Below are 13,857 nucleotides of genomic sequence, written 5' to 3' on the forward strand. Positions count from 1 at the left end.
ATCACATGTCTGAAGATTTTGATTTTGATCTGGAGACTGAAATTACAAACGTTGTCTCAGCCAAAGTTTTAAAATCAGGGAACATTCTTCCAGTTGTAGAGATCAAAAGTCGACATAACCCTCTGAACAAGAGGTAGCGGTACAAAATCCTGCAGGATGCGCTCCAAAGCGTCCTGTCTGTAACTCTTCAACGCTGTCAGCTCCCAGAAAGCGAGATGAATTGAGTTTAGTGTCCAGGTCAGACATGATACTCAAGCAGAGATAGTTGTTATCAATCTACATAGTTACCTCGACAATGTACACAATGTAAAGTTCAAAATGTCTGTGCATGTGCACCAAGTGAACTGTAACCTGCCAAAATGACAGATGGTCTTCAGATTTTTCCTTCACAGTTTAAAACAACTCCGTCAAAGACAGAAAATATTCTGTGAATGTGTTCCCTGGTCCAAGGACAAGTCCTTCTTTTCAATGACTTGTGGTTCGTTAGCACATGATCTTAAACTAATCCCTCTGACAGCGGACATACCTTTTCTCTGATCTCCAGCGCCCTTTTGCAGAGAGGTTCTGCCTCCTTGTACTTCCCTCTCTTCCCATATAAGACAGCCAGGTTATTGAGCGTAGCCGCCACCTACCAAGGACACAAAACGTTCATCATCTTACAATGTTTTTAAATGTCTGATCGAATTTCTTCCCAAACAACTCAATCACCACCACATCAGTGTAGTGCAACCGATTCGACACGAGTAATTGACAAGGGGAAAAGCGAGGTGCCTCATAAATGACATCATACAATCAGGAAGTGATTGTGGTGACCAGTATTATGATCCAAATCAAGTTGATTGAACCTGTACTCGCTCAGAAAAAGGGAGGCTGCTGGAGGAGTGTTGTTGCAACTCAAGTTAGACTACGTTGTGAAGACCATTGGACAAAACGAGGAAAGACGTGAGGAAAAGAAAAGCTGTGATGTGGCTGTAGGAGTAAGATACAAAAAGATACAAAGTGCATAGAAAGATCCAATATGTTAAAGATCTCTATAACTTAATAGAAATTATGTAAGGTGACCTTGAGTGTCAAGAAAGGCACCTACAAATAAAATGTATTATTATAATTATTATTATTATTAAAACTCCTTTGGTTTATTTAATATAACTTATCTTTAGTAAAGGATCCTGTTAGCCAATATCATAAATGTGAATCTGCTTAAAACTGGCTTAAAGAAAGACATTAATTCAGTCTTTATATCTTTTTATTTTATGAACCTCAAAAAGAAAATCAAATGAGCTAATCGGCCTTTATTTTGCTTATCCTGTTTTTTTCACATGCTATGTATTCATGTGTTCTCCTTTCAGTGTTTAGAGAAGAGCTATACAAATAACATTTTTAAATTATTATTATTATTACAAATCAGTCAAATCAGAAGGTCACATTTTATAAAAAACTGGTGAATGAAATTGGTTTCTCTGCCTTTAAATCTTTTGGTACTGTCTCACCTCATTGCCATTTTAGGATGTTAAGATGTGAAAACCAAATGAAAATATTGGTCCTTGAAAAGTTCTTTCAAGGACCAAACTGGTGATTAAAGGAGAAACTGTAGAACAGTCTCCCATTACCAACAATCTGCCAGGAGCTCGGCCGATTTTAAACCTCTTCCAAGAACTATGTTGTTTTTCTCAGCTTTTAATTCTGGTGAGCTGGATAATTAGCTCGACTGGTTTAATGTGAGGCCATCTAATTAAGTCTAAACGTATAAGCGTTAAAATCTTAGCAAACAGAAAAGCAGATTTCTTAAAAAAAAAAAAAAAAAAAAAGTGTGATCACAGATGAGTCACATTTAGCTTGTTCAAGATGTAAAAGAAAAACTATACATTATAGAAAAACACTAAGAATGAGAAAACAAATAATCAGGGCCTAGAGGCAGATTGGAGGAGAGGAGAGGAGGGCTTACTCAGTTTGATAAACTGAAGAGTGATGAGGCTCCAAACAGGAAATACACTGTCCTGCTGGGGTTAACATAGTTAGTCCACCTGCTAATGCTCACTTAAAAATGTACAAACAGAAGGAAATCGATGTGTAAATCACTTGTTTGAACTACCAACGTAATGAATTATAACCAGAAAGAAATACATTTTATATGGGTTAAGCCGTTTTAATAGCATCCAATTACATCTATTGTGAAAAGTGAAGGTAATGGCAGCATTGTTTATCTGTTGGTGGTTCTTTGTGTTTTTCCAGTGGGAGCAGGTCAAGGCTCAGTGCAGTCATACTGTGTATGACAACAAACGTAATGTGTTTTGTGTGACAACATAAAATGCATCTATGTATCTGATGAAAAGACCCAAATCTTTAGGTCTTTTATATAATAAGAAGACGAAATCAATATAGGAACACAAAAAGTAATGTCATTTGCATTAGGTTAACTCTGATTACCCCAAAGTTAAGCTAATGGTAGAGGAACACAAAATTCAATAATGTGGCATATTAACAATTCAAGGCAACTTTTACTTCAAATCAATTTCAACCATCGACGGTCACTGACTCTATGGAGCAGTGGTTGTTTTTTTCTTTTGGAACGGTTTATAAATGCAATATTTTTACAAACACATTTCACTGTCGTCCCCAGACTATAACAAGCCAAAAAACAAAGTCATGAGCTCTCTGAACGCAGGATAGCTTTATTTCTACATTCTCGGTCTTTACGCTCAGTTGAGCAACTGTTTGCCACAACAGGAATCGGGTATCTTTTTCATTTTACTTCTAAAAGGTTTTTCTGGGCCGTCAGCTCTTTCCACAAATATTTCTACAAACCAAATGACAGTATGAGTATTCACTAGTACTCTATGCAGGCAGATGTACTTACAGCTGGATGGTCTCTGCCAAGCGTCTTCTCTCTGATGGCCAGAGCATCGTTTAGCAGGTTGGCTGCTTCCTTGTATTTGTTTTGATCCCTTAAAAACAGGAATAAAGAGTGGGACATAAATACTCAAAGCAAGGTAACACTTGCAAGATAAAATGTCCAACTCTGCTACGTATTGAAAACATGTTAAAGACAAGAGAAAATGAATGAGAACTCCAAACACTGCTGAGCTCCCTTACCTATAAACAAGCGCCAGGATGTTAAGCATGGTGGCTACGTCTGGGTGGTCGTGTCCAGAAGTCTTCTCCAGGTCTTCCAGCGCCTGCTTGCAGAGCGGCACGGCCACCTCGTACCTGCCCTGGGACGCGTACTGGATCACCAGGTTGTGGAGGGTCCTGAGGCGGGCTGGGATCTCATAGCCGCCCTGCTGGGCAGCTGCAGCCGCTGCGCTACCGTGAGCTGGCTGCACTGCACGCACAAACACAAACACAAACGCATGGCTGAAATACAAGATGACAACAAAAAGAAATCCCTAGATTTTTTTTCACTGGTATCGTTACGGATGAGTTTAACTGCTAGAGCCTGTTAGTAAACTCAGGAGAAATACCTCGTTACGACGAGCGTTTCTCATTAAAGTGAGGAAACGTTCTTGTTATAACAAGATGCAAAACACATTAAAACAAGAAACTTTTCAGATTTGATCAAAAAGTCCAGTTTTAGTGAGATATAAAACTCATCTTGTTAAAACTATTTTTTGTTAAAAGAAGATATAACTCACCTCACTAAGGTTAGTTTCTTGATAAAACAAGAGCACTTCTTGTTAAAACAAAAAAGGTTTCTCGTTAAAACGAGACATAAAACTCAATCTCACTAAAACGGAATATAAAATATAAATATAAATGAATATAAAATTCATCTTCTGGAACTGGTTCGGCGTGTAAAGACCATGGATGAATTTCCTTAAACAAGAAAGTTTCTCATTTTAACAAGATGAGTTTTATATATTTCTATCTCATTATAATGAGAAAAAGATGCGCTGCTCTGACAGATCACAACTTGTTAAAAAGGCATAGAGGGGCTCACTACCCAGTTGTCCTCTACTTCAAAAAATCCCAGGAGGTGTTGCTGTTTTACTGTTACCACCTTTCTTGTTCAAAAGAGGACATGTTTAGGTTTTAATGAGGTATAAATCTAGTTATAGCAAGCTTTTGTTAATCCCATTAAAATGAGAAAGTTTTCAATTAAATCAGAAATTGCTCTCTGGTTTATTTCCAAGCTCTCGCTGTAAAATGCGTCAGTATGTTGTTATTGTTTCTCTTGCATCATTTAATAAAATCAAAGCTGGAACTTGAAACGTCACTTTTAAAGGTGAACAAGAAAATCATCAGTTACACCACTTGCAGTTGCATTGCACTGCTTTAAATACCTCTCCATTGTTTTATTCAAGTTACAACGGAAAGCTGTGGTGTATTTTATTGTAATTGCAGGGGAAAATGGGTCTTTAAGCTGTGAGCTGATTTCAGTGAATGCAGGGCTGTCATCCCCATTGTTCCTGTCCTGTTGACTGCAGTTTAATAAAAAAAAACCCCAACAGCAAGCCAGGCTGTCTGAACAAGCTCAGAGCTCAGCTAAATCGAATCTTCTCCACAAGTCGCCCCAGATCCACCGCGTACCGACACTGAGAGCCTCAGGCGCCTCGGTCACTGAAAGAAGAAGAATAACGAGGCCCATTTTCTTCACATACCACAACACAGACCTCCTCTCTCTTCATGCGTTTTACACATTTTATTTCAAATTCATTATACCAAATTAGTTTTGTAGTTTTTCTTTCTCCACTATTAAAACGCAGTGAGGTGAACAGACGTGGTGCTTGTCGACTTGATGTTCATCAATGCGATATAAATAACCAGGTCCCTCTGCAGGTGGTGTTGGAATCCGAAGTCTGTTTATACCAGACACAAACAGTAGCATTTCAACTGATATTATGGAAGCAGTGGATGTTGGAAGAAGCAGGTGTTGCATGTTTTTGCTTGTGTAATGGCTCCACACTCATCGCCATCTTGTTTATCTTGATTTATTTTCCTTTAACTGTCTGATTCTCCCCACCTGCTCCACATCACCAGTAGCACATTTCTAGGTTTCCGTCCTTATAATTTTGAAAATAATGCAAATATAAAATGAACATGTGTTTAAACCGCCTACAGCCACTTTCAGTCAAATAAATACATTTGATATGCATAAAATAGGGCTAGGACTTTATGTAATTAATGAATCAAAATTAACACATTAGATATTGAAGTATTAAAAACAAGAGAAAAAAGAAAAGCCCTTTTTAAAAAAAAATTTTAATAGGACTTTAAAAAGAATAAATATTGTTGTTGTTGAGCTCATGTGTATATTTATTAAATCATTTTATGTATAAATGTGTATATTTATTCAAAAATTGCTCTGGGTGTCATTAAACGTTATCAAAGATTTACAGATTTTAACTTGTAAAAAAACAAACAAACAAACAAAAACATGTACCATACTATACTTTTGCACAGTATCATGTTGATATATAGAGAGCAGATGAAAGCACTTACTGCCTGGGGCTTGGTCATCCTGGTCATCTGGGAAGAGGTCATCCAAGGTCTCTTTACTGGAGTCACACTCCTTCTCTTCCTGATTGTTAAAAGAAGGACAAAAACGGACAGATGTTTTAAAAAAGGAGAAGAGAATATCAAGTCTGTGTCTAAAAACAGGAACAACTTAAGTTTCATTCTGCACTCTGGGTTTCTACAAACAACACAATTTATTAGGAAAGCAAAACATTCTTAAAAAAAATTCATATCAAACTGATAATTGAAGCACCAACATTTGAAAATCCTGTCTTATTCAAAAAGAGAGGATTTACATAGTTTTATGTATTTTCCACATATCACCATTTTATAGCACAATCAACTATGATTGTGGTGCAGTTGGTAGCACTGCTGCCATGCAGCAAGAAGGTCCTGGGTTCGATTCCCGGCCCGGGGTCTTTCTGCATGGAGTTTGCATGTTCTCCCTGTGCATGGTGGGTTCTCTCCGGGTTCTCCGGCTTCCTCCCACAGTCCAAAAACATGACTGTCAGGTTAATTGGTCTCTCTAAATTCTCCCTAGGTGTGTGTGTGTGTGTGTGAATGGTTGTGTGTCCTTTATGTCTCTGTGTTGCCCTGCGACAGACTGGTGACCTGTCCAGGGTGAACTCCGCCTCTCGCCCGGAACGCAGCTGGAAAGGAACCAGCAACCCTCCTGACCCCATTATGGACAAGGGTGAACAGAAAATGGATGGATGGAATCAACTATGTTACCTTCAGTTAAAAAAAATGACATATGTGTCAAATATAACTTAAAACTATTTGTACTTTGTAATTTAATGGCTGGAATTTGAAGGTCCAGCAGGTGTTTGAGAATTACTGCTGGCTGCTCCGAGGATGAGCTTCACCTCAAAGGTGGAGGTAGGTCCACCCAGGTGTTTTGGACAGTTGAATGGTTGCCATGGTGACTAAAGGATTTCTCAAATATGAATGAAAGAATCAAATCAACACTCCAGGTTTGTTTTTGATGAGGGAATCGCATTATAACATGATGTAAAGCTCAAAAAGTCCATTTTACATAATAATGCCCCTTGAAACAAAACCAACTAAACATGTTTTACATTTTAGGTGAAATTATTTGTAATTAAGATTTTCATACAGTCAGACTCAATATGACTAGTCGAACACTGAACCATTAAGTGTGGCTTGATTGAGGTTTTCTAACTCTGGAGGAGCTGAGGACTCACCGAGGGGGACAGATCCTCGTCATACTTTTTCAGCTGGTTCATGAACTCCAAGTGCTTCTTCTCCTCCTCCAGCTGCGCTACGCTCTGCTCGCTCTTCTGCAGTTTCTGCTGCGTTCCCGCCAGCTCGTCCCGCAGCCACTGGTTCTCCTGGCACAGCCTGCGGACCTGCGCCCGCAGCTTTTGCTTCTCTGACTCCACGGAGCTCAGGTGGCTGGACAGCGCCATCATCACCTGAGCAGAGACACGTTCCAGCACAGCTCAGGTAACACGACTCAACGTGGCGCAACATGTGTGGAACAAGCAACATATTCCGTGTCGGGGATCCGGACGTAAAAGTTTTACCAAGATATTTTGTGGCGCCACTGTGACAACGATAGAAGTGACCATAAGAAGGATGTTTTAGTTCTTATTTAGGAAACTGTTCTGTAGCCACAGAAACACTGATCTTGAAAAACGTTCCCACTTTTAATTCACTTCTTTGGGACACCAGTCAGATAAAGAAGTGTGACTTACATCAAACTCCAAATCATAATTGCATTTAATCAAATGTGTTTTCATTGATCAACCATTGTGTTTTTATGATGTAAAGCACTTTGAGCTGCCTTGTTGCTGAAATGTGTTATGCAAATAAACTTGATTGGTTAAGAAAATATTAAATGTAACAATCCTGGTAACACAGACAGTTTTGGAGTATCTTAAACATCACTATATGGAGCTTAACGTGACAACGATAAATTAAAGAAGAAACTTCATGATAGGTGATAAACGATGCAATATTGTTTGGAATTTCCTCGTCTTATCTGCACTAGTTTTCAGTCCAGCCTTGGCATAATCTTTTCAGATCCACCAATAATCAGAAATATCTGAAGAATCTCATTATTTCTTGCACGATCTGTAACAAAGGGAACTAAAGAATTGGATTTTGAACTTTGAATAGAAACTGAACATGTAAACTCTCTAGGTTTGTAACCATTGCAGTTTTTTGACCAATCACTGATATATTATAAAAAGCTAAAACCAGTTTTTTTGGGGGGTTTCTGCCTGAAAACTCACCCTCTTCCAAAGTGGACAGTGGCTGGCTTTCAGAACTTTACTCTCATGTTGTAGCTGAAGTACAAATTTAATGAGGTTTTTTTTTGTGTGCAGATGATGAGTTTGCTGCACAGAGACATTAGTCATGCCAAGCCGCAAAACTAAAGAAAACGAACAAGGTGTGAATTAAGAGTCTGCAGAGTGTTCATGCTGTGCAGTTTTATCTGATGGCTTAAAGAGAGGCAGCAACATGAATAACAACTCATTTATGACTCACGTTGGCACAGGAAAGTTGCGATTTAAAAGAAAGCCAAGAGCACTTCTGCTTTTGTTCTTCACTTCTCATTTTCATTCAGTTTGGTCCAAGAATGTCTCCGTTTAACCTGAGACACATTGACAGTTTGCTGCAGTCTGCCAGGTCCAAACACACTAAATTCCCGTATCATTGCCACATGTTCAGTGTCAAATATTCATACCTATAAACATCTTCAAATTTAGACCTGGTACAACAGTCTGTGCGGAAGAATAGCATTACCACAGCATGATGCTGCCTCTGCCGTCTACCATGGAGGGACTGAGGTGTCCAAAGTGCGGCCCGGAGTCATTTGTGGCCCTTGAAAGAATTTCATGTGGCGCCAACTGAAAAGTTAAATTCTTCTTTGATGGAAAGTGTTAAAGAGGTTTTTGTAATAGTAGTGGGTTGTTTTGTTTTGGGGTTTTTTCATTATAATTACATAGTAAGTAGCACTATAAACACCCAGCGACATTTAACTAGAAAAAAAAAAAAGCCTTTAAACAAAAGTTCTTTCTTGTTGTTTGAAGTTGGATTGTTTAATTTATTGGAGAGCAGATAAAAAAAACTTAATAAAAATCACAACACAATGATTTTGTGCTTTAAGTTGGAGAAGTCCCTCAATGCTTTCAACTCTGAGTTTCTTCTCAATGTCGCAAAAAGTTTGGACACCTCTGATCTAAACTAATTATTATCCAAATAATGGTAAACAATATGAAAAACTCCCAAAATGAATGAGTCAGTAGGAATTTATTTGCGTCACTTATTCCAGTGTTGGTTCCATGAGAACATCAGTATATAATATATGTTGGCAATTTTACCCAGCCAAGCTGGAACATTTCCACCAGTCCTGAAAACAATCAAATCCTCCAGATCTCTAAAGGTTCCTCACTCAGCAGCGGCCAAAGCGCCGACTCTGCCTACCTGAGCTTCGCTCAGACCGAGCTCCAGCATTTCCAGGGACTTCCGGATCATGTGCGACTTCTCCTCCACCAGGACTCCCTCCTCGTCCTGCTTCAGGCAGCGCAGCGTGCCCAGCAGGCCCTCCAGGATGGAATGGTGCTCCTGCTTCAGGGCTTCCAGGCCCTGCATCACCTGCTTGGTCCGGGAGATGATCTCATCCTGAGACAGTTTCTCCCCCGGGTCCTCCTCCTCTTTCACGCACACCATGGTGGACATGTCCTCACGCATCCTGCACGTTTCAGTCACAACGAAAGAAAAGAAAAAAAAAGATCCGGTTACTGACTTGCAAAACTACATCACTCAAACAGAAAAACAGCAATTTAGCGCAAAAGCATTGTATTATAATAATAATAGTGTGTAATACATCTCTTACTGAAGAACCAGATGTGGTGGAGATTAGCAGAGATCCACTGAAAATGTGTGTGAGCGCATACGAGTTACACTACAGTATTCAGAGGGGAAGTTGTTAATGAGAAAAGTTACTTTTCTGTAGCGATGCACAATATAACAGTGTTAAAGCAGTGCCAGCTGGAGCTGGACAATAAATCAATAACAATATATGTGGCGATAGACACATGATCAATATTAATAAATACAACATCTGGTAGAATAGTCACTGCACTCCAATCCAGAACCGCACTCCTTCCTGGGAGATGTAGGCAGCGTTTATCCGCTCAACCTCTCAAGGCTAGATAAGAGAAATGGATAGTATCAACTCCATCGGCACTTGGTTGCCTAGCAACGACCTGTTGAGTAACCTGTGAAGCAGCAGGTTCAGGTTTCACCACCGGACCTGATAACTGCTTTAATATAAAAATAATTTTTTTAAAATAGATGTGGATTGAAAACTCTGGATAAAGCAGGAAACGTCACACCACCAGTTTGGCAGCGTTTCAGATATTTACAATAAAAAAAACTAATCAATACTTATTGCCCGATATGAAACACTTCATAAAAGCATATAATATCATCCAGCCCTAGAATCGTCCTATGTTACACGCTGGTATTTTTGGTATTTCAGGATCAGTCCTACAAGTAATACTGGACCAATATTCAATAATCAATATTTATCTCCATCTGTCCAACAGACAGAAGTCAGCCAGACTTTACAAAAAGAAAAAAAAAGTGAGGCAAAACTTTGAAAACAGTTCACAAACACTCTACAGTCTCTGTCTAAGCCTGAGCAATGTTACAAGGAATGAGCCACCATTCAGTCTCTGCCTTTAGAGTTATAGCAGCTGGAATTTCAACAAACAGTTTCTCTGCGTGGTCTGACTCACTGTTGATGAGAATCGCACAATTTTCAGATTTGATTGATACGGTAACTTGAACGTCATGAATCCTTCTCCGTACGCTTCACAGAGTCTTGGCCTGTGAAACATTATCCAATAAAAGGCGTTGAACAGTGTGAGAGCAGCAGCATCCTGGTGTCTCTGGTGCTGCTGGAGGACCCGGTTCAAACCAGACGGCTGTCTGCTGACGGTTCTGAGGGCCGTGATCGGGGTTTGATTTACAGATAAGTGATACAAAGGACGGACTGTTGCACATAAAAACCTCCAAACATCTGACACAAACGATGAGGCAAATGTGCTGCCTGCTTAAACATTTCCTGGAGTAAACAACGCCGCATAATGATATAATAAAGTTCTACATCTATCAGTTGGGATATGCTCTTAGCATGCAGATTTAATTAGTGACAGCTTTCAACAACCTCTGCTCACATACTTTAGACTTCTCCACAATGCTGCTTCTTCATGCACACACACACACACACACACACACACACCACACGTAAGAGGATTATAGTGGAGTGCTTTGTAGAACTTATACCGAGCTACTAAATAAACCTCTTTAAGCACAGCAGACAAACGCCTCTGATTTCAGCTGAATGATTAGAAAAGCACCATGTGATTATAAATACAGAAATGAAACTCCTGTGTGTGTATCATTGTTCGTTCCGCCCCCCCCCAATAGCGTTATGAAGCAGCCGGCCCACCTTTGAGTAAACGTTTCTACAGGTCCAGGTGGAGACGTCGAGTTCTTCTTGAACCGCCACACACATTTCGGATGTCAGCTAACGGACCAGAGAGAAGTCGGTGAGCTGCAAACCAAACCAGGCGGACGCAGCGAGGAAAGCCTGCAGCTCTGATCGCTCCATGTGACACAGCAACCCGCCAGCAGCCTATCAGATCCACAGGAAGTTGGAAGCTGACCATGCATGCGTATTGTTGTTACGGGGACGGATGACAGAAGCAGCCGGTGACAAACGGGGTTTGTGAAGCGAGGAGAAACTAACTAGAGCCCCCAAAATATTTAAATTAAGATCAAGCGGATTTTTTTGTTTTGGAACTGAAAGGGTTTCAGAAGTGTTTTTTTTTTTTATCTTCTCCTTAATTAGAAAGTTGTTCATCAGCTCAGAAGATGGGCTTTTGCATATTACAAATCACAGCAGGACTATTATCTGATGTAAACACCAAGTTTGATTTTATTGAATGAGTATAATAAAAAGAATAAAAAGTAAAATAAATTTAGGAACAGTAGTAAATTATGTTTCCACATTCTAAGGAGTTGGTAGAACTATAAACTTATTATTTCACCCAGCGCTCCCATCTAAAGCATCACCCAATAAATCACTATTCATGTTAACAGTCAGGATTTTCTAGATCCATATCTATAACTGATACAACACATTCATTCGTATTTTCATGCCATTTTTAGAAAGTATATATCATTTTTAACATGTTAAAATTCTTTCTAAATCAATATACCAGTAATACGTGATAATTTCATTAAATAGTAACAGCATTGACAATAGAAATAAGAGTAACTATTTCTCATATGAACATAGAGCGATGACCATCTTTTTAAATGACGTTTTAAACTGTTTAATGTTTAAAAACAAAACTTCTGAACAACAGAAGTTCAGATCTGACTCTCAGTCCATGGCGATAAAAACTGAACCTTAAATAGTTTTCATACTCTATACTTGCTGTTGTCCTGTGTTGCACTATAGAACTGCTCACAGCACAAATTAAACATCAGTGTTTAAATATGATGAAGTTTAAGTTTGAAGCTTTTCTGCAGTGTCCTACTCAAACCGCTACGCCTGCCTGGCAATAAGTGATAATCAATAATCAATTTGCATGATAATTTAAAATAAGGAAAAATGAGATCCATAATCTCCATTCGGGTTGATTAATATTTTTTGAATTATGTTTACAGAGACTTCATAATCTAGATTGTTTATTGTTTTGGTTGTGTGTGGTTCTTAATTTTGTTTTCATTTATTGATTTTGGTTGCGTTTTGTTTTTGGATATTAAAATCTCTTCCGGTTCTTAACAAAATGAACGTTTATTGGACCTTAAGAAGGCAAACTTACATTATTATGCAATTGTCAATATATCATTTGAAAATGGCCTCAGAACAGTGACATCATAGTTTATCATAATAATTTCTGGGTCAATTTATTGCTCAGCAAAATTTGCAATTCAAAAATACACTTATTTCCCCTCTAGCATTAATGAAGTAACGCGTCATTTTAATCAGAGTTGTGCTCGATGCTGACGGCCGAGGGCAGGAAAGACCTCCTGAAGCGGTCTGTGTTACAGTGGTTCTGAAAAGGCCTCTGACTGAAGACACCATCTTTGCGCAGCAGTTATATGAAGATGATGCGCCGGGTTGCCTGTAATTTTCTTCCATCAAATCGTTTACACACCAGCTGGAGCTCCAGCTCATCGACTCTAGAAGAAATCCACTTGGTGATCAAACTCATTCCTCCACCAACACTTAACTGTTATCATGGGGAACAAGTGACTCTAGAACTCATCAATCAGAATGGTTTAACTGTACCTGGTAACTGTAAATCAGTCCAGACTGGTCTTCAGTTTTTTGTGATCCTGTTTTTTGTTGTTGTTTTTTTTAGCTGGTGAGAGTTGATGGGAAGTTAGACTTTGATCCACAACAGACATGAACTCTTGACTTGTATCGAGGTACATAAAGGTTGTATTTCAGAAAAAAAAACAACAACTATGGTGAAACACCACCATCATCAGAGTGTTCACTTGTCCTCCTCCACTGCTTGGAGGAGGACAAGCAGTGTCCCTCCCCTATCTGTTGCTGTGCACTGGCTGGTCAGCAGCCAAAAAGAAGGTTTTTATAATCTACTTTTTTATTTCTACAAGAAAGAAAGATTCAGCAGCTTAAAGATGTCTCTGGTCACGGAAAACATTCAGAGTTTGGCAACTAAAGTAGTGTCATCTCCCTTATTAAGGCAATTTTAAATCTTGGTTCATGTCTATAAAGTGGCTAACTCCAGGCCACCTCCAATCTAATTTACCTGCTAAAATCTTTTTTTTTTAAAACATCTTTAACTGGTAAATAGGCATCATATCTTGCAATTGGAAAAGTTGTGGGTTCAATTCCTACCCTCACGTTGCCTGCCAGTGTGTTGGGTATATGGACATGTCCCTTCTTGTGGGTAACTGTGGCTCTAGTCTAGTGTGAACATGTTTTGAATGCCATGTCCAGTCCAGGAATTATAACTGTCCTAGTCAATGTAACATTATTTCAGCATCAAATTTGAACAACTCTTTAATGATTCAAATATTTACACTTAAGCCATGTTACACATTTAACTTTTTGGTCAATGCGAGAATCTTATACCAGCCCGTGTCTTACAGAGGCTCTCTGTACATTTGCATTAAAATAAACTATTTACAAGAGCACATGTGCCAAGTCATCAAATTTCTAGTAGCATATTGGCCTAATTTAACAAAAAAAAAAAAAAAAGACTTTGGGAATTATGCTACTCCGCTAACAAAATGACCCTTAAACACTGCATTGAAAGTCTTGCAGTAGATCCTGAGCGTCACCATTATTCTGTTCGTCGAAAGACTTTGACTCAGACGGTA

The 13,857-nt window shown here is 39.0% G+C and overlaps 1 protein-coding gene across 4 annotated transcripts in view; it reads right to left on the bottom strand.

Moving 5' to 3' along the window:
• klc1a (kinesin light chain 1a) overlaps positions 1–13,857 on the bottom strand; it is a 32,818-nt gene that overhangs the window by 17,916 nt on the left and 1,045 nt on the right. For 3 of the 4 annotated variants that reach the window (XM_044142859.1, XM_044142857.1, XM_044142860.1), the window contains exons 2-7: positions 8,908–9,175; positions 6,660–6,890; positions 5,440–5,518; positions 3,094–3,322; positions 2,858–2,945; positions 527–628 (exon numbers count right to left, since the gene is read on the bottom strand). In XM_044142859.1, the coding sequence (XP_043998794.1) occupies positions 527–628; positions 2,858–2,945; positions 3,094–3,322; positions 5,440–5,518; positions 6,660–6,890; positions 8,908–9,174 (996 nt within the window). In that variant the 5' untranslated portion in view covers position 9,175. Of the gene's footprint in view, positions 1–526; positions 629–2,857; positions 2,946–3,093; positions 3,323–5,439; positions 5,519–6,659; positions 6,891–8,907; positions 9,176–10,942; positions 11,125–13,857 lie in introns of those variants that run through there. The other variant, XM_044142858.1, reaches the window with a different exon arrangement.

Source organism: Gambusia affinis, linkage group LG16 (assembly GCF_019740435.1).
Source record: "Gambusia affinis linkage group LG16, SWU_Gaff_1.0, whole genome shotgun sequence".
Classification (NCBI taxonomy): Eukaryota; Metazoa; Chordata; class Actinopteri; order Cyprinodontiformes; family Poeciliidae; genus Gambusia; species Gambusia affinis.